At 38.9% G+C, this 23,262-nt stretch overlaps 1 protein-coding gene across 1 annotated transcript in view; it reads left to right on the forward strand.

Annotated features, from left to right (window-relative positions):
• LOC116463154 (nesprin-1-like) overlaps positions 1-23,262 on the forward strand; it is a 532,795-nt gene that overhangs the window by 284,350 nt on the left and 225,183 nt on the right. Inside the window, exons 66-76 of the mRNA XM_058434482.1 lie at positions 659-823; positions 4,227-4,544; positions 5,460-5,615; positions 5,771-5,941; positions 6,850-7,176; positions 8,434-8,586; positions 8,873-9,040; positions 11,983-12,159; positions 14,664-14,810; positions 19,518-19,643; positions 21,869-22,045. Coding sequence (XP_058290465.1) covers positions 659-823; positions 4,227-4,544; positions 5,460-5,615; positions 5,771-5,941; positions 6,850-7,176; positions 8,434-8,586; positions 8,873-9,040; positions 11,983-12,159; positions 14,664-14,810; positions 19,518-19,643; positions 21,869-22,045 — 2,085 coding nt within the window. The remainder of the gene's footprint in view (positions 1-658; positions 824-4,226; positions 4,545-5,459; positions 5,616-5,770; positions 5,942-6,849; positions 7,177-8,433; positions 8,587-8,872; positions 9,041-11,982; positions 12,160-14,663; positions 14,811-19,517; positions 19,644-21,868; positions 22,046-23,262) is intronic.

The raw sequence follows: 23,262 nt of genomic DNA on the forward strand, positions 1-23,262 counted from the left end.
ATTTTTCATATTTTAAAGGAATTACTGGCAAAACCAAACAAAAACCTTCACATATTGTTAGTATTATGAAAGCTATGAAAGTAAGATCATTTTCAACTAAAAATTCCTAGAAATGTACCAATTTAAAAGAAATTCTGGACAGCTTCAATTGAAGACTCATAAATGCCTTATTATGTCTGATGATGAGAGTTTTCTAAGGTGGGAAATAATCACTGATAGTATTGATCATTCTTCATTTAGTCCTCACAAAGAAAATAAATATGCTTTTTCAGAGCACATTCTCCTGTGGAAAATTAAATCCACAGTAAGTCCAAATCCTCATTTAAGGCACAATGTAAGAATTTCAATTTTCTTCATTAGCAAAAGTGAATTTTTATGAAATTAGTAAAGTGAATTCATTTCTTAGCCTGTCTGTTACCTTTTATAAGGTGTTCAGAGATCATGTAGTTAATTCAACAAAATAATTAATAACACTTTTATTCCTGAAATGTTAGGTTTTTATATTTTTACACAAACCTTAAAGATTCATGATTCTAGGAAATAACTCATATTCCAATGTCTCAATCATTGTACTTTTCTAAAATTACAAAAGTGAATTACAGCACATCGATGCTTTATAATGTGTTCCTATCTTCATTATTTTAAATGCTAATTATAGGAAGCCGTAACCAAGTCTGAAAAACTTGTCCGCCTGCACCAAGAGTATCAGAGAGACCTAAAAGCATTTGAAGTTTGGTTGGGGCAAGAACAAGAAAAGCTCGATCAGTATTCAGTTCTTGAAGGTGATGCCCACACTCATGAGACAACATTGCGTGATCTTCAGGTAAAGCCTCCTTTATCCTAAAACAAAGGAATCCTCATTCTGAATATGGAATTATTATTTTAAGCAATAGGAAGTTAATAGAAACCTTGAGTCCAGTGGCTAGCTGATACACATTAAGTGCAATCCCCATAAGGTTAGATCAAGAACATTCCGAGACCTCAGTAATGTGTGCTAGTTGACATCATTTTGTAGGCAATTTAGATAGGACAGGACTAGCACTTGGGGAACTCATAGAGCTGCTAGGGTAGCCCTGACAAGAATGGCTGGAGATCTGATTGATGGGATTGTCTGGCTTACCTGCCTGTTTCTCCCTAAGGGATCAAATCAGATGTGGGGGACAGCAGCAGGTGTCATTAGAAGGTGACACAAAGTCAAACTGGTGGCAATATCTTGAGCCATATAGTTTTAAGCAAAACCTGCCACATTGCTGATGGTACAGGTTCGGGCTCAGAGTTCTAAAAGAAGGAATTAGAGAAGTAAAAAAAAATAAGTGTTGGTGCCCAGGCCAGCAGGCCATAATTCACAGTGAGATGCCAGACATGGTGGAGAAAGTGGTCACAACCTATATACTTATTTACTCATTCAGTATTTACTGGATACTTAATACAGTACAGATACTTTGCTAGCTACTTCAGGTAAAGATGATTAAGATATGATTTCTGTCTTCAAGGAACTTGAAATCTGATGAGGAACACAAACCCATAGAAAGATGATTATAAATAATGTGGTGAGGACATTAATAGACTAATGTAAGGGATCTTATGGTAGTATCAAAGAAGGGCCCGTAATCTTACCTTAAGGAGTAGGTAGGAATCAAGGAAGTTCACCAAGAAGGGGCCACCATGTACAAAACAAACAGCAGAAGATGGAGAATGGCCAATGAGACCACTTTATGTCCCACCAGCGATGTGTTGGAACTTACAAATGTGCCATCAGCCCTGATCAGAATTGGTTCAGGGTTGGGTAAGTTTTACCTACAGCTTGGACAAGGTGGAAAAATCAGGGACCATCATGATTATCAGTCACATATAAAATTTCTGGCTTTTTTCTATTAGGTCTTGGAAATTGTATAATGGCAAGAGAATGGGGTTGGGATTAGGAAGTTGGGACTCTAATCCTTGGTGGGACCCAACACTAGGTGACTTCAGGCAAGAGACAACTTCTCTGACCCAGTTTTGTCCACAGAGTTGTAAGGATTAACGGAAAGGGAAGAAAATCTTGTTTAAATATACAGTCTACTCCTGAAGTAAGTAAATAATAAAAGTTAGAAGGGTTACAATTTCCTTAGCTTACTTAAGGGTGTCATCCATCCTGCCTCCAAAGAGCAGGATCCACAGGTTTAGCTGTTGTAGTTTGTTTGACTAGAATTGACGATTTTCTTTAAATAACCCTTCTTAGTTCTACACTACCAACATCACTGGCAAGCAAATGCTGAGCTCCCTGTGCTTGCGTAGAACTAAGTCAGTAGTTACCCATCACCAGCAGGTGTTGCTGTTGCTCTGGTCAAAAGAAAATATTGCACTTAAGCCGGTATTCATGTGGTGCAACCCTAACCTCCCCCTGATTTCACCATGCATTAATCCTTACATTTTCTATTGTGAGCCACCACAAAGGTTAAAAAAGAAGAAAGATGCTAGTGGCAGGAAGCAGTGGTGGAGAACTGTGATGCTGCAACCACAAAGCAGAATTTCTTCAGGATCCTGATGTTCTGTAGCATGTACATGGTGTAGGGATTGGCCAGTAGAGTGGAACATATTCAGAAATTATTTTGTATAACCTGAAGGCCTAGTTTGGGTCATAGAACATATATATAGTTTATATATTTTTAATATAATATCTTTAATATATTAATATATTTTCATATATTAATATATACTCACATTTATGTTACTTATATAGATTTTATATATTTAACAATATTATATATAAATATATATTTATTTAAATATCAAACCATGTTTTTCCTTCAGAATACAGACTTGAAATTTGGGATATATGAGAATTTATTTAATAGAATATTAACTTGGATAATAGATAAAGTGGTTATTTATGAACTATGGAAAAGATGCTGAGAAGATTACTAAATTAGTCAACTACTGTCCAGGGCCACAATGTCTGTTTTTTTTTAATAAAATATTATTGGAATGCAGCCACATCCATTTATTTATGTATCGTCTGTGGTTTTTTTCATACTACAATGGCAGTGTTAAGTCATTGCAACAGAGACCTATGGCCCACAAGGTCCAAATTATTTACTATCAGGCCTTTCATAGAAAAAGTTTGCCAACCTTGAGTTAGGAAAATGATTATAAAAAATTATCTTGAAAAAAAGTCTAAGAATTTTAGAATAAAGTTTATGTATTTGTTGCCAATTTGATTAATATCTTACCATATATATCTATAGTTCTTCTCTTTCCATGTGCATATGTCTTTACATTACACCATGCTTGAAGTGACATCACATTTGAATAAAAATTTTCTATTAGTTGAAACCATATGAGATTGTTATTTTTGTAAGAAAAATATTTTAGCAATTTTAAGTGGTTTTTAAAATATAGTATTGAGAAATACTATGTTTTAACTACATATACTGATATTTTTAACATTGTTGATAGGATTTGACTTGATTTATTTTACTTTAGGTGATAGATCAAGTGACAGTATAGATTTATGTTTATCACCAGAAATACAAGTGTGCCATGTTGTTTTACCAACATCTTTAAGGATACAAGATTCTTTTTATCCTATGAAAAATAGCATATGCTCTTCAAAACTTGATTTATACTAAATTTGTAGGGTAAATCTTGGGGGCTTAGGCTTTGGTGGAGGAAATTTATTTGCACCTGGGAGCACATGGTGGGCAGGTGTGATGAACCAATTTCCCAGGTTTGTGTGCCCTGAACTCTCCAGGTTCAGCTTTTCTTGGCCACCACCATGCCTAGAGTACAGCTTTGGCAAAAGATTCCTCCTTAGCAAGAAGAGGGTTCATTGTTTCTTTCTCAGTCACAAATGTAGCACTGAGCTATTCAATGTCAAAGCAAGAAGCTTAAGGCACTTTAAGCAGATTATGAGCCATAATAAGCCTGGGTCATTCTTTTAAACAATAGCCCTTTATTCACAAGTGTTTTTGCCTGTAAGCTAAAAAGTCAAATTTTGGAAACTGTTGATTGAGAAAAATATTGGGTGTGTGTGTGTGTGTTGATTATTTTAATTGAAAAAATTTTAGGAATCCTTCTGACTTGGGAGAAAATATGGTTAGGAACATATTTTTGTATAGGGCATAATGAAATCATTTTTTTCTAATGAGAAGTTCAAGCGGGCACAGTTGGCTTGGGCAAGACATGCTAACCCATGCAAGTGTGAAATATGATTGAGAGTGACAGCCATACCTTTTTCTCTGCAGGAGCTACAGGTACACTGTGCAGAGGGGCAGGCCCTGTTGAACTCAGTACTGCACACCAGAGAGGATGTGATCCCATCAGGTATCCCACAGGCAGAGGACCGGGCTTTAGAGTCTCTCCGGCAAGACTGGCAGGCTTACCAGCACAGGCTGTCCGAGACGCGAACTCACTTCAATAACGTGGTGAACAAATTGAGGCTAATGGAGCAAAAGTTTCAGCAAGTAGATGAATGGCTCAAAACAGCAGAGGAGAAAGTTAGTCCCAGGACCAGACGTCAGTCTAACAGGGCAACCAAGGAGATACAATTACATCAGATGAAGGTACAACTCATGTACATTCCTGATCTTTGTCAAATCTACAGTTACCTTGCATAGTTTGTTTCATTAAAATATTTAGTAACTTTTGTCCAAAGCTTAGGCTTTGCAAAATCTTTTTGATTACCTAGAAAGTTAAAATAAATTACAATGGAGCACTCTTCTTACAACAATTATTTCATAAATTAGTCTTTGATACAATGTAGTTTAATGTAACTATTTTATATTTTCTTTCCATACCGCATTACCTTGTTTTGTGAAGATACATGAATGCTTGTATTACAATAATTTAAGTTTATGGTTCTGATATGAAATTGCTCCAATATAGTTCATTGAAATAGTACTTGAGAATTAGTTTTATTCTAAGTTTTATGCAATTTTAGTGCACACATCTAAAATAATGCTTGGGCCTTAGGAATTTATTTTCATTATCCACCCATTTTAAAATTGATCTAAGTGCAATAGGAGGTCTAAAAAATTATGCCACTTTGTTTTCATGTTTATTTATGTTATTTAATTTTTTTGGAGACGGAGTCTCACTCTGTCGCCCAGGCTGGAGTGCAGTGGCGCGGTCTCGGCTCACTGTAACCTCTGTCGCCTGGGTTCAGGCGATTCTCCTGCCTCAGCCTCCCAAGCAGCTGGGACTACAGGCATGAGCCACCACGCCTGGCCTGTTTTCATTTTTAATTTTTGAATTGAAGTGTAATAGATACAGAAAACTATCCAACTCAAGTGTACAGTTTGTATCACATTGTTGTAATATAATATTTATGAAGATAACATATGGCATTTTCAAAATTATATCTCAAAATAAACATCTTCTAAAGATATACTGAAACCATTTCCTATTAAGAAGATACGCATTTGTCTTATTTGAATGAATCAGATTGAATCTTTCCCTTCGATACTTTGTCATTTCAGAACTGGCACGAAGAAGTGACTGCGTACAGAGATGAAGTTGAGGAAGTGGGAGCTAGAGCTCAGGAGATACTGGATGAGAGCCAGGTGAACAGCAGAATGGGTTGCCAGGCCACCCAGCTGACTTCCAGATACCAGGCCCTGCTTCTCCAACTGCTGGTGAGTGGGTCACCAGGTGCTCAGCATAGACCAGCAAACTTTGCAGGCCAAAATAGTCTTCCTTTCACTAACATCCAGTGAAGTTACATATTCATCAACAAAGGCCCTGTCACAGGCCTTTACTTCACCATTCAATTTTCTCTTTCCTTTCATAGGAACAAATAAAATTCCTGGAGGAAGAGATTCAGAGTTTGGAGGAATCAGAATCATCCCTCAGTTCCTATTCTGATTGGTATGGCTCTACAAATAAAAACTTCAAGAACGTGGCCTCCAAGATTGACAAAGTAGATACAGCAATGATGGGGAAGAAATTGAAGACGTTGGAGGTAGGCACGCATACTTCAGATTTGTATCCAACCTTTCCATTCGCCGAGCTGCCCCATTCTCCTGCATAGATACTGGAAGCACAGATGATCATCCCAACCATTATGATTGGTGATCCTGAGCTCATCATTTTACTTGAAATACTAAGTTGGCTCTTTAAAGCCAAAAGCTGGCTTTCACTTATTTATGATGTGTTGTTATCAGAATGACTTACACATGGACACCCATGAAAGTCTTCAGTGAATTCCAGTGTGACACTTCAATATTAAGAGAAAACTATCTCTCTCAAATTAATAGCCCACTGCCTTTACAGAGTTTAAACTCAGGTCTTTAGAAGGAGATTGCTAAGGATGAGAGAAACATCAAGTTCTTTTTCAAGACTCTGATTTGGAAATGATATATTGATCAAGACTTTTAGAACCTATATTGAAGTAAAGAAGCCAGGGTTCCTGATTCCTGGCAGGTCAAATCTGGTTATGAACGTCAACAACTTATTTTAAAGGGAAATAGGTGGACTTAAGAACAGGCCTTGAGAAACTTTTCTTTAAAAGGGAAAGAAATGGCCAGGCACAGTGGCTCACACCTGTAATCCCAGCGCTTTGGGAGGCTGAGGTGGGTGGATTGCTTGAGGTCAGAAGTTCAAGACCAGCCTGACCAACATGGTGAAACCCTGTCTCTACTAAAAAATACAAAAATTAGCTGGGCATGGTGGCACGCACCTGTAGTGCCAGCTACTTTGGAGGCTGAGGCAGGAGAATCGCTGGAACCCAGGAGGCGGAAGTTGCAGTGAGCCAAGATCGTGCCACTGCACTCCAGCCTGGGTGACAAAGTGAAACTCCATCCCAAAAAAAAAAAAAAGAAAAGAAAAGAAATAAGACTACCTTTGCTTCCTAGTCACTCTCTTTTTCAGGTTTTGCTCAAAGACATGGAAAAAGGTCACAGTTTGCTGAAATCAGCCCGGGAGAAAGGAGAGAGGGCTGTTAAATACTTGGAGGAAGGCGAGGCAGAGAGGTTAAGAAAGGAGATTCATGATCACGTGGAGCGGTTGAAGGAACTGACCAGCACTGTCCGGAAAGAACACATGACGCTGGAAAAAGGTCTTCATTTAGCAAAGGAATTCTCAGATAAATGCAAAGCACTGACACAGTGGATAGCAGAATACCAGGAAATCTTACATGTTCCTGAAGAACCCAAAATGGAATTATATGAGAAAAAAGCTCAGTTATCTAAATACAAGGTAGTGTGTTTACTCATTGACAGATGCATGTGGAGGTCACACAGAGACCAAATGGGAGGGAGGTGATTCTTGCTGGGTGTCACCTGTAACAGCTGCTGGAATACATCCCACACGTGTCTGTTCTGCAGCTGACCAGTGATGGAATGACCTCTGGAGATTTATTGGGTTAAATCCACTACCTCAGAGTTATTTTTCCATTCAGAGATCTGATACTCAAAGATTGTATCAATATATTTATTGATTGCACATATCTGTCAATCAATGAAGATCTTTTCTGATGTGTGAGCCAGGTATTTGGATCCTCCAGGTAAAATCTTGCTGGCATCAGGATCCCATATCTTTCCCATATTGAGGCTTCCCTTCATCTTCTGGTACCTAAGGCTAGAAACTGACCTGTGGTAAATTGAAAATGACATATCATATTTATAAGAAAATAAGTTCTAGTTAACAAACTTGAGCTAAGTACCTTAGAAACTGATTTTTGAAAGAATAAATAGTGATGTGGCCATAGCTATACATGACGTAGACACGGGTACTTCACCCACTCAAATTTTTGAAGCAATTATGAAAGCTTATATGTGGAATAATTTGTGTTATAAATTTGATCTGGATGATTGAGTGATACCTTTTAAGAATTACAGTGTGCTGGCTTACCCCAGAGCTTTCCCTGTTGGAAGCTTTTGTGATGGCGTCTTCCAGCCAATGTCTATTTCTATCCTTGGCTTCTCTGCCAAGCCTGACAACTTGTCTTTGAAGAGGGCACATAAGAATCACAACCTCTTCCTCCTGACCACTGAGTTCTTGATAGATTTAAATAGTGCTTTTAGCCTATCTCAGCAAGGTCACAACTGGAATTGTTCTTGCTAACTCCATAAGTAGCTCAAACTGGAACTAACTTCATGACCTCAAAATCAAAAGATATTGGCCTTTTTATGTTGAGATTTTTTTTCTCTGATGAAAGGAATAAGGTAGAAGCCAGAAATATGAGCTATATTAAATTTAGCCAAATATAACTATTTCCCATCCTTTTTTCTCCACATAGGAAGGGCCATTTGACGTGTGACTCTTCTGTTGTATTTAGAAACTGTGTTCACCTTAATAAATCACTCTCTCTTTAATGTTTTGCACCTATTGATTCATAAATATGAACAGTCTTTCTTTGAGGTGGATCATCTCTTCCATGCCACAGGAATATGTATGTGTTCATCTTGTCCACAGAGATGAGCAGGCTCATTTTTTTTTTCTTTGTAATTCAAGTCACTTCAACAAACAGTGCTGTCCCATGAACCATCAGTAAAGTCAGTGAGAGAGAAGGGTGAAGCTCTTTTGGAACTGGTGCAGGATGTCACTTTAAAGGACAAAATAGATCAACTTCAAAGTGATTACCAGGACCTGTGCAGCATAGGAAAGGTAAGGAGAGATGAAAGACTCCGTAAAAGGGTTTATTTTCCAAAATGTGGGCCCTGACTCCTTTCTCTCTGTCACGTAATTTTAAGGCGTGGTACGGGTTAGTATTTTTTTTATTCAGATGGATATTTAATTGGCATAATGACTATGATTTTTCCATTCCTGGTAGTTTTCCGATATAAGCAGCTCTAATTACCCTGTGAGTTGCACGGTGTTTTTTGTAATACAAAACAGTTTTGAGTAGGTTTTTCACTTGAGAGTCACCTCTGATGGGCACCTGGTTTTGCAGGAGCATGTCTTCAGTCTGGAGGCGAAAGTCAAAGACCATGAAGACTACAACAGTGAGCTCCAGGAGGTCGAAAAGTGGCTGCTGCAGATGTCCGGCAGACTGGTGGCACCTGACCTCCTGGAGACGAGCAGCCTGGAGACAATCACCCAGCAATTGGCCCACCACAAGGTACCCCTGACCTTTAAAGGGCTGCCTTTGGGATAGCTTCACCAGTGTGTGTACACATGTGTCTGTGCATGTGTGTGCATGTGTGGGGGTGCACACACAGGTGCATCTCTGGTTTATAATGATTGTACTGAGAGAATCAGGTCTGTATTAGTCCATTTTCATATGGCTGACAAAGACATTCCTGAGACTGGGCAATTTACAAAAGAAAGAGGTTTGTTGAACTTACAGTTCCATGTGGCTGGGGAGGCCTCACAATCATGGTGGAAGGTAAAGGCACATCTCACATGGCGGCAGACAAGAGAAGAGAGCATTTGCAGGGAAACTCCCTTTTTTAAAACCATCAGATCTCATGAGACTTATTTGCTATCATGAAAATAGCACAGGAAAGAGCTGTCCCCATGATTCAGTTATCTCCTACCAGGTCCCTTCTACAACACGGGGGAATTCAAGATGAGATTTGGGTGGGGAGACAGCCAAACCACATGAAAGTCTGAGTCTCAAGCACTTCTGACAATTGACAACAATTGAACTTGATACTCAAGTGAATTAAGAAGAGTTGAATCCTCGCATTGAACTGCTGAACACATTGCTGCATTTTTCCCAGCTAATAATTTTTATCTCAGAATTTAGTCTTTATGGAGTCCATTTTAGAAAATGCAGCCAAAGGCATCAGAAAGTCTGGATTCTAGGCTGGACTCTTCCCCTTCCTGGAGAGACAACTTAGCCTGTCTGAGCCTGTCCTTTTCTCCTTTAGGATGACAACAATATCAGCCCATCTCATAATTGTTGTGCTAATCACAGGAGATAATATTTGTGAAGACATTTTGTAAATCACAAAGTACAAAACTAATATGAGGAGTTCTTATCTTTGATATAGGTGATAGGCTGAAAGCACTATTTAAATCTATCAAGATAAGAATTTAATAGTATGTATTTTTAGTAACCATGTTTACCAGATGATAGATGTTATGGTCACAATTTTATGGAGCAACTTACTTGTGATCTTAATGGAAAACAAGTTTACTCATGATGCGGTCAGTGTCTGATAGTGTGTCTTAGGAAAGCCAGTTAACCTCTCTGGGCTCCAACATTTCTGTCTATAAGAAAGGATCTTATTTAACAAATACGAATAAAAAAGCAGCTACACAATACCTTCTGGTAGGCACTGAGGAGATATGACAATCCAGAAGGTAGTCTACCCCATGAATGACCTCATGATGGAGTGGTTCTGTTCCAACTCAGAGACAAAGTGGTTCTTTTCAACTGAGCGTATATAACAACTGCTAGCCCAGCACTGTTTGAAAAAGTAGTAGACCCTGGACTGCTGAAGGACCACCCAGGTTTCCTATAGATATAATGATGGGTTACCCCAGGCAACCCTATGTTGGACTGTGTCACTTGTCATTAGCATCATATAACATAAAAAAAAAAAAACCACTAGAACTTGATTTTATTTATTTATTTATTTTATTTATTTATTTTTTTTTTCTGAGACAGATTCTTGGTCTTGTTGCCCAGGCTGGAGTGCAATGGCGCAATCTCAGCTCACTGCAACCTCTGCCTCCTGGGTTCAAGCGATTCTCCTGCCTCAGCCTCCCGAGTAGCTGAGATTACAGGTGCCCTCCACCATGCCTGACTAACTTTTGTATTTTTAGTAGAGACATGGTTACACCATGTTGGCCAGGCTCGTCTCTAACTCCTGACCTCAGGTGATCCACCAGTCTCGGCCTCCCAAAGTGCTGGGATTACAGGCGTGAGCCACTGCGCCTGGCCAGAACGTGATTTTTAAAAAGTAAGTTCTTCTTCCCTGAGTCATCTATAAGAATGCTCACTAAAGAATGCAAGTGGGCATGGTGGTGTGAGGTGAAATCAGGCCGAGCTATGTCCAAAGCCTGGGGGCTGTGCCATACCTTGACTGTGTTGTACAACCTCACTGTGCTTCATCTATAAAACAATGATAGTACACATTCGTTGAGCTTATATATAATTCCTGGACTATAGCAGGTACTTAATAAATGGTAAGTTTAAATGCTATTTTCATTATTATAAACAGTAGTAGATGTAAGTTAGATATTACATAAATTAAAAATTAGATATTAGATTATTACAGAAACTAGAATTAGATTATTATATTTGTACAAAAGTAGTTGCAGTTTTTGCCATTAAAAGTAATAACAGGCCGGGCCCGGTGGCTCACACCTATAATCCAAGCACTTTGGGAGGCCAAGGCCAGCAGATCACTTGAGGTCAGGAGTTCAAGACCAGCTGGCCAACATGGTAAAACCCCGTCTCTACTAAAGATACCAAAAAAAAAAAAAATTAGCCAGGTGTGGTGGCGGGCACCTGTAATCCCACCTACTCACCTACTCGGGAGGCTGAGGCAAGAGAATTGCTTGAACCTGGGAGGTGGAGGTTGCAGTGAGCTGAAATTGCGCCACTGCACTCCAGCCTGGACAGCAGAGTGACACTCTGTCTTTAAAAAAAAAAAAAAAAAGACAAAAACCACAACTACTTTTGCACCAACCTTATAGCAATATTATATAAAGTTGATGAAATAGTAATTAGATTGTTTTAGATAAAAATTATGCCAGAATTATAACTTATTAACCTGAAAAATACAGGGACATCTTTTTGTCTGATAATAATACCATGGAGTATTATCTCTCTGAGACCAGCCATGAACACATTCTAGTCTTAAAGGTTACTTCATCGTTCCTTATGTAACTAATCTCTTAAACTCATCGACTCTTCCTCTTGGAGTATCCCTGAAAACACACATGTGCTTTTGTTTTCATTTAATATATAACTAAGATAAATTGCAAGATTATTTCAAAAACAATATTAAACAGTGAAATTATCTATCTTAAACTTTGTTTGATGGATAATTTACTTAAAAGTAAAAGTAGAATTCTGAGAACTCTGTGTTGGTTTCGTTTTTGCAGGCAATGATGGAAGAAATTGCTGGTTTTGAAGACCGTTTGAACAATCTTCAAATGAAAGGTGATACTTTGATTGGCCAATGTGCAGATCACCTGCAAGCGAAACTTAAACAAAACGTGCATGCTCATCTGCAGGGCACAAAGGACAGCTACTCAGCGATCTGCAGCACAGCTCAGAGGGTGAGTGCCCCCAGAACATTCCACGATGACAAGGAATTATGGGGAGAGGCTGTGCAGTCTAGAGACTTTTTACAAATAGAATCGATGCTCAAATCTTTGGATTAGTTTTGGTGTGTTGCCAGACAGGAAATATGAGGATAAATTTCACAGTCGCTATGTGAACACAAAACTAACATATTTTTTATTTGATTGATGTGACTAAGCAGTGAATTTCAGATATTGTTTTATCCAATTTGTTTATTCCATGAATTGATTATGAAAAAGTTTTTTAAATTTGATTTGGGCTGGGCATGGTGGCTCAAGCCTGTAATCCCAGCACTTTGGGAGGCCGAAGCAGGTGGATCACCTGAGGTCAGGAGTTTGAGACCAGCCTGGCCAACATGGCGAAACCCTGTCTCCACTAAAAATACAAAAATTACCCGGGCGTGGTAGCAAGCACCTGTAATCCCAGCTACTCGGGAGGCTGAGGCAGGAGAATCGCTTGAACCTGGGAGGCAGAGATTGCAGTGAGCCAAGATTGTGCCACTGCACTCCAGCCTGGGAGACAGAGTGAGACTCCGTCTAAAAAAAAGAAGGTTGATTTGTTTGTTGGCGAAAGGAATTTGAGGAAATTTAAAAAAGAAAAAAAAATAGTTGTGTTTGAATAGACGATGTGTTTGTTTTTCTTTGCACACCATCAATACGTTCTAATTTGCCATTTTGTAACACAAAAGCAAATTTATTTCATAATTTTCACAATAATTCTTTTCTTTTTAACTGTTTGCAGCCTAGGTTCTAATCTAAATCAATATTTGTTTGCATTCATATAGAATTTGAGAAAGGAGTAACTGACAAATATGACTTACACTTAAGTGGGTGTACTACTAAAACAGAATTCTTAATGTTTTAGAAATAAGTGTAAGAGGGGTAAGAATGACTATTTTAACAAAAACTAAAATAGGTAAATTGCTTTCTATTATTCTAGAATTTTTAAATGACACTGCAAAGAGTTTTTATAAGCCTTTAAACTTAGTATTCTGTGTATTTTTGTTTACTGGACTAGCCAGTAAGAACTGGTGATACACCAGTGATGTGGTTAGAATGATCCATGTTCACCATAATAATAAAAAAAATTCTGAGTGACATTAGTAACTTCCTAGGCTTTAAAAAAAAAGTCACCTTCAAAGGTTAACAAAAACAACTGGTGATACACCAATGACGTGGTTAGAATGGTCTGTGTTCACCATAATAATAAAAAAAATTCTGGGTGACATTAGTCAACTTCCTAGACTTTAAAAAAATCACCTTCAAAGGTTAACAGAAGGGGAATACAAGAATCTAATAAATAATTGAAAATGATGACAAGGGGAGAAAAGGGGGAGTGAAGAGAGAAATTGAGGCTACACATAGAACTTTCTGGTGAGTTCATTCATTCACTCATTCAATAGAGATTTCTTGCACACTGTCTTCCTTCACAGTGGACATTTTCTTTGCATTAGGGATACAGTTTAATTTTTTTTAATTGGTGGATGTTGGAAAAGCCAACATAATTTTTAAAATTTAAAAAGCAGATGAAATTCTGAGAACATAATCAGAACTTCATAATTAAAGTTTGCAAAAGTGATAAAGAGAACAAAACACCATTCTTTTAAAAATTCTGCTTGGAATAAGAATAAATAAGGAATAAACCTAATGTCAGATGAAAGTGATGAATTTAAAAGATGACAGAGAAAAGCAGAATTCAATGATTGCTTCTATTGTCTCAATAATGAAAGAAATGCTAGGTTAAGCTAATTTCCTTCTTTTTTCCTTTTCCTAAATGGAAACATCACAGATATATTTCCTCTTGATCTCAAGTAGACACATAATTTTTCTTAATATGTCTTATGGATAAAATGAAAATTGGTTGCCCGGTTAAGGATTAATTAATTAAATAGACATATCAGAAAATGTATGAATTATTCTGGATTATTTTTGCCCTGGAACATAACTTCTAAGATGAAGTGAGGGCATCCACCCACCTCTCTGCTCCTCATGTTATAGTTTAGTTCAAATTTTACCCTACCTCTATTGCAGAAGCATCACAGTTAGAGAAACATTGGTTATCTTTTTTGAGATCATTTTTTATTTTTACTCTTAGTTGCTAGCTTAAACAAAAAGTGCAATATTTATACCATAGGAAGAGAAGCTGCAAAAACCTCTGACTTATGTTTATGACAATGAACTTCAATGATTTTGTGTATTCTAGCATGCCTCTACGGTTATATTTACCCTGCTCATGTTCTCTTCCCCTAATCCAGATATTACATTGTGATGTGTGGTCCGAGAAGTTATCAACTGGGGTATGGGCATTGCATTTTGCAACATCTGGGGAGACATACAACTGCCTTAGATATTAGATGAAATTGCGGAATCTTGGGGGAAAAATCCATTTAGATGTACTGGTCATGTTTCATTGAATTTCAATGATCTTTATAGAGGTAGAAAGCAGTTCTCATAATCTCAGCATGATTGTATTGTCTCAGGTGTACCAGAGTTTGGAACATGAACTTCAGAAGCACGTCAGCCGACAAGACACCCTGCAGCAGTGCCAGGCCTGGCTTTCTGCAGTCCAGCCGGATTTAGAGCCAAGTCCTCAACCACCTCTTAGTAGGGCAGAAGCCGTTAAGCAGGTAGCAAACTCCTGAAAGTTTGTGTTATTCTTGTGAATCATTCAGAGAGTCAATGACAATGTGTGAAGTACCTATGATGTGCCAAACTGTATTGACTCCTGGGAATCTAAAAGTAGGAAGAAGGTCTGAGGTTGGCTCTAGTGGAGTTCATGTGCCAGCCAGAAGAGGGACATGATACTTAGGGGCCAACTTGGTAGACTAGAAAGAGAATGGGGCCAGGTGTAGTGGCTCATGCCTGCAATCCCAGCACTTTGGGAGGCCAAAATGGGTGAATCACTTGAGGCCAAGACTTCGAGACCAGCCTGGCCAACATGTTGAAACCCCATCTCTACTAAAAATGTAAAAATTAGCTGGGCATGGTGGCGTGCACCTGTAATCCCAGCTACCCTGGGATTGAGATAGGAGGGTACCTACCCTCCTGAGGCTGAGGAGGCTGAGTCAGGAGAACTGCTTGAACCTGGGAGGCAGAGGTTGCAGTGAGCCAAGATCATGCCACTGCACTCCAGCCTGGGTGACAGAGCAAGAGTCTGTCTCGAAAAATTAAAAAGTAAAAATAAAAAATAAAATAAAATAGTAATAAAAATAAACTATTAAAAAGAAAAAAAAAAGAATGGGACCGGGCACAGTAGCTCATGCCCGTAATCCCAACACTTTGATAGGCCAAGGCGGGCAGACCACACAGGTTCAAGAGTGCAAGACCATCCTGGCCAACATGGTGAAACCTCATCTCTACTAAAAATACAAAAATTAGCTGGGCATGGTGGCAGGCGCCTGTAATCCTAGCTATTCAGGAAGCTGAAGCACGAAAATTGCTTGAACCTGGGAGGTGGAGGTGGAGGTTGCAGTGAGCCAAGATTGCGCCACTGCACTCCAGCCTGGGCAACAGAGTGAGACTCTGTCTCAAAAAAAAAAAAAAAAAGAAAGAAAGAAAGAAAAGAAAACAAAGAGAATAGGCACTGTAACCAAAGATTAATTCTGATATTTATTCTGTTGGGGGACCATGGGTAAGTTGCTTAATTTCTCCAAGCCTCCGAGATAGTTTCCTACTATCAAAAGTGACATTTATAAGTATACTTACTTCTAAAAGTTATAATGAAATGCAATTATCACACTACAGATAAACATGATTTATAAACAGAAAAGTAATACTAGCTTCTTGCATAGTTTTGAGGCATAAACAAGGTGCTTCATAAATAATTATTGAATGGATGATGAATGAAATGTTAGTTTTTATCATGTGAAAGGAATTCTATTCCATATTAATTTGACATCCATATGCTTAAAATGTTATTGCTGAGAGTTAATCAGAATATGTGGGAAATATTTTTTTAAACTTTTGTACTAAGCAGCTTTTGTATGCAGTGTTAACTCCGTGGGAAAATATTTTAGAGGAATTTAGTTATAAAGGTTATTGCTGCCAGATATGAATTAACAGTATTTAATAGTTTAATTTTTACCACAAATTAGAATAACATAATGTATTTGATCACTGAGTCCACATAAATAATGTGTCTAGTTAATTTGTCCCCCAAAGTATACTTTCTAAAGGCTAAAATGATTTACATTGTCATTAAATGGTTCACAAAAGTGTTCATATTTTACTTTATAAGCATAGGATCAGGACAAAGGAAACACAGTTCTCCCTGAATCAAGAAAAATGAATTAAAGACTGCCTATATTCTGCTTTTTTATTAGACTGTGAGTTTTCTTGAATCACACACCACCTTGTCTTGTGGCTGTTTCCAATGCACTTTATTCAGAACAGTTCAGATCAACACTTAATTTTTCTCCTTTTTTACCAAAAAAGAAATAAAAGAGATGAAGGGAGAAGAAAGTATTAATGGCAGTGATCTTTTGCTAGAGCAGGAAGAGATTTCCTACACATACCAGAGTAAGCCGTGGTCACAGGAGGATACTGATCCTTCTTCCAGATTATGTGACTGTATGGTTCCCTGTTTCTGCCTCTTTCACATGGCTCTCAAAACGGTCTTTGAAAGTAGCCAGAGAAGGCAGTTTGAGGTGATGGAGACACTTGGACCACAGTTACTCTGAGGAGGAAAGGTTTTTTATTTTGTTTCCTTTTTTTATTTTATTTTGTTGTTGTTGTTTCTTTTGTTTTAGTTTTTCTCTCGGCAAGTGCAATAAGTCCTCACTTGATTCCATCGATAGGTCTTAGAAACTGAAACTGTAAGCAAAACTATATACAGCAGCTCCTCAAATAATGTCATTTCCTTCAATGTGCAGGTTTGTTATAGCGTTGATGAGAACAAAAGTTGTTTCGTTATACAACTTCCTGCTTAAAGAAATCACGGTTTCCAAGAATCTGCTGACAACATTAAATGAGGACTTACTGTGTTCATGTAAAACTGACCAGGCCCTTAGTGGCTGGTGAGCTTGGATATGTGACTGGAGAATCCACTTACAATGGGCATGGTACCAAGATGCAGTGTGTATCCCCAGCATCACCCGTCTAGTAAACCCCATAAACCCTCAATACATATGTGAAGATAATACACTCCCCGCTACCACAAGAAGATGGCACATGGATTTGATCCCGTTCAGAGTGCTATATGTTTTTAGAAGGCATAAAATGTGAACTTTAGGGAATGGGAAAAAGTACTATAAGATTTTTCTGTAAAGATGATTTTAGCAAACATCTTTTGCAGCTGTGTGGTCACTAACACTCTATATGCTGCTTCCAATGCTTTCGGAATCAGATCAACTATATAAATCATATCATCATTCGTTTCAATTAAATATGTTCATAAAATAGAAATTCTGACAACTTATTCTCTTCTCATATCCAAAAGTTGTTTGAGACAAATAACTTTCTCTGGGTCATAGGTGCGTGATGTGGTACTTGTGCACATTGGCTGATGACTCACAATACCATAGTTAGCTTGTGCATTCAATTGAAAAGGTGCTACTTCTGACTTAATAGCAAATTGATCTGTATTTATTACATCCACAGGAACATAGCGTGTCTAGGTAATCCACACAGTGCAGAGGGAAAATACTCAGATTGGAGTCACAAAATCAGGCGCCATGATTGACTCTATGATTTGGGAAAATCCTGGAAGTCAACTTTATCCCTACAACTTGTAGTCAATACTGCCTTCCTTATTTATCCCTATTTACGTAGTAATCAAGAACCACTTCTCACTACCTCAGCCACCACCCCCTGTCAGGCCATCTTCATGGATCATCTGATCCCTGCAGTAGCCTAACACCTGGGCACTGTTGCTGCCTGCCGCCCCTGCGGCAACCCGTTCTCCATGCCGTGTTCGGAGGCAGACTTTGAAAGCCTGTCTCAGATCATGATGCTCCCAATATTTTCCCATCACACTTAAATTCCAACTTTCTTACCACAGCTTATGAATAAGCTGATTATATAATTTGTTTTCCCAAATGGAACCTTCTTAATAAGACAGAGTCTGCTTTACATAATCCAATGGGACTAGAGCAGTGGTTCACAGCTGGGCTGGAGGAGATGGCGACTTTGCTCCTACAAGGGACATTTGGCACTGTCTGAACACGTTGTTGGTTGTCACAACTGGGAGGGGTGGGGACGCTGCTGGCATTAAGTGGGTAGACTCGAAGGATGCTGCTGACGTTCTGCAGGGTATAAGTCAGCCCCACAACAAAGAATTATTTGGAGTCAACTGTCACTAGTTCTGAGTTGAGAAACTCTAGACTAGAGACAAAACCCAGCAAACTGGGATGTATGGTCAGCTCTCCTTATAAGGGGCTCCATGACTTGCCCTCGCCCCACCCTCTGACCTCTGCTCCCACCTGATTCACTCTGCTCCAGCCTCAGGGCTTTGCATTTACTGTCCCTCTACCCACCACATCCACCCGCCTGGAATGTTCTTACCTTATGCCATGCCATGCATTCAGGTCTTTTCCTCAGAGGGGCCTGGGAGATGCGCTATCCTTGAAGTGGCAGTGCTTCTTCCTCATACGCTATCTGCTTAGCACCTTGATTTTCCCACATGATATTTAACACTACTAAACATCCCAGTGCAAGTTTGTTTATTTACATATTATTTATCTCCTTCCTAAGAATATAAACTCCATGGGAGCAAGGGTTTTGCTTTATGGGCTGCTCTATGCCCAGTATCTAAAATGGAGCCTGAGTAGAATCTGAGCATCTGCAAAGAAACACATTTCTTTGTTTCTATAAATAGATTAAAGATCCACCTGGAGAAGCCTTTCTTGGGCTTGTGGAAAGAGAATATCACAAGATGAATCTCCTGCAAAGTAAAGAAGCCCAGACATCTGTGTTTTAATCTCACTCCAATGAAACCTACCAACCCGCAGACCTTTGCCTTCTGTCTCTAAGATATGCAAAAGCATGTTAAGAAGCAGGCCAGAGTAGGCTGCAAATTCTTTCTCTGAAATGGAAAATAAGCTGGCATGTGAGCAAATAATCTGGAAAGATTATAGAAGTTTCTTGTTTTCCCCTTTCCCACACCATACAGAATACTTTACTTACAAGAAGAAGCAAATGGTGGACAAATAAATCCCCATTGGTGATTTGAATTTTTTCCTGTGAGTCACTAATATATGTCACTTGAACACAATGGTGAAAACACTGAGCATAGCCAGACTATTTTTGAAATGTCAACAGAATATTACAAATGATACAAGTATTTGCTATCTAAATAGCTGATGCATCTCTTTCACTCTGATAATTGCCTTTTCCAGGTCAAACACTTCAGAGCTTTGCAAGAGCAGGCAAGGACCTACCTAGATCTCCTTTGCTCCATGTGTGACCTGTCAAATGCTTCAGTGAAAACCACAGCAAAAGACATTCAACAAACAGAGCAAACGGTAAGAAAATGAAAAATCACATTGAATTTATTTGTTTTATTATATTCTCTTGCTTGAATATTTCATGTGAGATTGAAAGAAAATAGCTCTTGGCTTGTTCTTGCTGTATATAATGGTTCTACAGCCATTATAATAAATAGATATTTGAATTTCAGCTAACTCATAGAAAATCAAGCACATCCTGACATTGATGACATCAGATTGGGACTGAATCACTTAGTCCCATTCATTCGCTGCCCATTAGAACCTTTCTTTTTTCTCCTCCTTAATGACCGTTCTCTCAATTTTCCTATTTTGTCACACCTTTTTTTGTTCTTTTCTCCTTTTCCATCTTTTTCTTTAAGCAATACTTAATATGAAAGGGGCTCTTGACCCTTTCTTTATTATATCAAGGATGTCAAAGAGCATGCCATCTGACACAATCCTTCTAGTTCATTGGTAAAGTGTGGTGTTCAGAAGGATTTTGAAACTGTCTGGGCTGTGATGAGCTAGCAGTACCGGCCCACACAGACAGATGGCAGCACTGGAGGCGTACATTCCCAGCTGCTGCCACTGCAGCCTCAAACTCTTCCATGAAAGACATTTGGGTTTGTTTGTTTGTTTGTTTCTTTATTTTGAGACACTCTGCCAACCAGTCTGGAGTGCAGTGGCACTATCATCACTGACTGTGAAGCCTCAACCTCCTGGGCTCAGGTGATCCTCCCACCTCCGCCTCCCAAGTAGCTGGGACTATAGGCACACACCACCACACCCAGCTAATTTTTATACTTTCTGTAGAGACAGGGCTTCGCTGTGTTGCCCAGGCTGGTCTTGAACTCCTGGGCTCAAGCAATCCTCCCTCCTTGGCCTACCAAAGTGCTGGGATTACAGGCATGAGCCACCACCCCTGGCCCACATTTGAGTTTAAAAGAAAAATAAGACTTAGTTTTCGTATTTAATTTATTAAATATTCACAGAACAGTAAAATGATTCACAGGAAAAAAATGTCAAAATAATAAGGTTTTTCTCTTTAATATTATCAAAACAAATCTGTTTTTAAATCCTTACAAAACATGATGTAACCCATTTATTTTATTTTATTTTATTTTGGAGAAAGAGTCTCACTCTGTTTCCCAGGCTGGAGCGCAGTGGCGCAATTTTGGCTCACTGCAACCTCCGCCTCCCACGTTCAAGCAATTCTTGTGCCTCAGCCTCCCGAGTAGCTGGGACTAGAGGCACACACCACCACGCCTGGCTACTTTTTGGTATTTTAGTAGAGAAAGGGTTTCACTATGTTGCCCAGGTGGGTCTTGAATTCCTGAGCTCAGGCAATCCACCTGCCTTGGCCTCCCAAAGTGCTAGGATTACAGACATGGGCCACCGTTCCCAGCCAATATAACCCATTTATTTTTTACAGAAATGATTTATTGAAACAAATTACACAGCTTCAAAAACCAGTGAAGCAGATCTAAAGACATATCCAAAACATTTATAATTCAGCATGTTGTAAGATGGATGAACAAATGTGCAATAGAGAACAACAGAAGTCTTTTCTAGTTAACCTTAACACTAAATTCATGAGTCATACAGATGAATCTACTGAAATGCCCAATGCGAAAAACCATTAGAGCAGCTTTAGACCTAATACATTGATAAAACTTATTAGAGTTTCGCTGGGCACAGTGGCTCACTCCTGTAATCCCAGCACTTTGGGAGGCCAAGGCTGGCATATTACCTGAGGTTGGGAGTAAGATCAGTCTGACCAACGTAGAGAAACCTGTCTCTACTAAAAATACAAAATTAGTTGGGTGCAACGGCGCAAGCCTGTAATCCCAGCTACTCAGGAGGCTGAGGCAGGAGAATCACTTGAACCCGGGAGGCAGAGATTGCAGTGAGCCGAGATCGTGCCATTGCACTCCAACCAGACAAAAAGGACAAAAACCAAACCAAAAAAAAAAAAAAAAAAAAAAACTTTAATTAGAGTTTCACAACACCGATTAAAACTATATAGCATAACTCGTAGACATTTAAAGTCTTTAGGAACCCTGTATTTAAAAAAAAAATCTGCTTTTCCTGAAGCAAATAAAGAAGTACTTTTTAAATTTATGTATTTGTGTGTGTGAGTTTGTGTGTGTATGTGTGTGTCAAATGAGTGCACAGGCCAGCTGGAAAGTTCCGTCTCTGATTCATTAACCATAAATGTTTCCATGTATGGTTGCTAACTTTTATCCTTGTGTTTTCTCAAGATTGAACAAAGGCTTATCCAGGCCCAGAACTTAACTCAGGGTTGGGAAGAGATCAAGCACCTGAAGGCTGATCTCTGGATTTACCTGCAAGATGCTGATCAGCAACTGCAGAACATGAAGAGGAGACACTCTGAGCTGGAGCTGAATATTGCACAGAACATGGTTTCACAAGTTAAGGTGGGAATTAATTTGCCCCCCAAGGGAGATAAAAGAAGCCAACAGAGTAGAAAACTTGAAACGTGTTCAGTGTATTCACTTCAATATGCCTGAGTGTCTGTCAGTCCTTAGACATTAATACAACTCTTTAAGGCAGAGGTCCCCAACCCCCAGGTTATGGACCAGTATCAGTCCATGTCCTGTTAGGAACCTGGCCACACAGTGGGAGGTGAACAAGCATTAATGCCTGAGCTCCACCTCCTGTCAGATCAGAGGCCGCATCAGATTCTCATAGGAGCGCAAACCCTACTGTGAACTGTGCATGCAAGGGATCTAGGTTGCATGCTCCTTATGATAATCTAACTAATGTCTGATGATTTGAGGTGGAACAGCTTCATCCTGAAACCATCCCCCTCCAGCCCCATTCATGGAAAAATTGTCTTCCACAAAACCCATCCCAGGTGCCAAAAAGTTTGGGGACCGCTGCTTTAAGGAATAGCAAATCCGAACAAACTTCATTTGGTGCCAGGGAAAACAGATTATAAAGTAAACGTTCAAATATATTACTGAAGCTTCAGATGGCCACTTGCATCAGAAGACATTCATTCTCTATATTATTCCTGAAAAAAGCAGGTGTGATTTAGTCTACAGAGTAGACTGCTTAGTCAGAAGACTCTGTGACTAAGCAAACATGGAACATTATTCTTTTTTTAGATTTTCATCACCATATCATGCTACAGCTGTAGGACTGTAAGCTTATCAATTCCTTAATTATATATTTGAGCTATATGTAATTAATTTAAAGTATAATATAAATGCGTTTGTATTACATATTTATATATAATTTAAATAATTTAAAATGTATAGAAAATTGTGGCCAGGTGTGGTGGCTCATGCCTGTAATCCCAGCACTTTGGGAAGTTGAGATGGGCAGATCACTTGAGGCCAGGAGTTTGAGACCAGGCTGGCCAACGTGGTGAGACCACATATCTACTAAAAATACAAAAATTAGCCTGCGTGGCACATGCCTATAATCCCAGCTACTTGGGATGCTGAGGCACGAGAATCATTTGAACTTGGGAAGTGGAGGTTGCAGTGAGCCATGATCATGCCACTGCACTCCAGCCTGGGCCACAGAGGGAGACTCTGTCTCAAAAAAAAAAAAAAAAAAAAAAAAGAGAAGAAAGAAAATTATAAGTGTGTTAACTTGATTGGAAGTTGGGTCAGATTTTAAATAA

Source organism: Hylobates moloch, unplaced genomic scaffold, assembly GCF_009828535.3.
Source record: "Hylobates moloch isolate HMO894 unplaced genomic scaffold, HMol_V3 SCAFFOLD_28, whole genome shotgun sequence".
Taxonomy (NCBI): Eukaryota; Metazoa; Chordata; class Mammalia; order Primates; family Hylobatidae; genus Hylobates; species Hylobates moloch.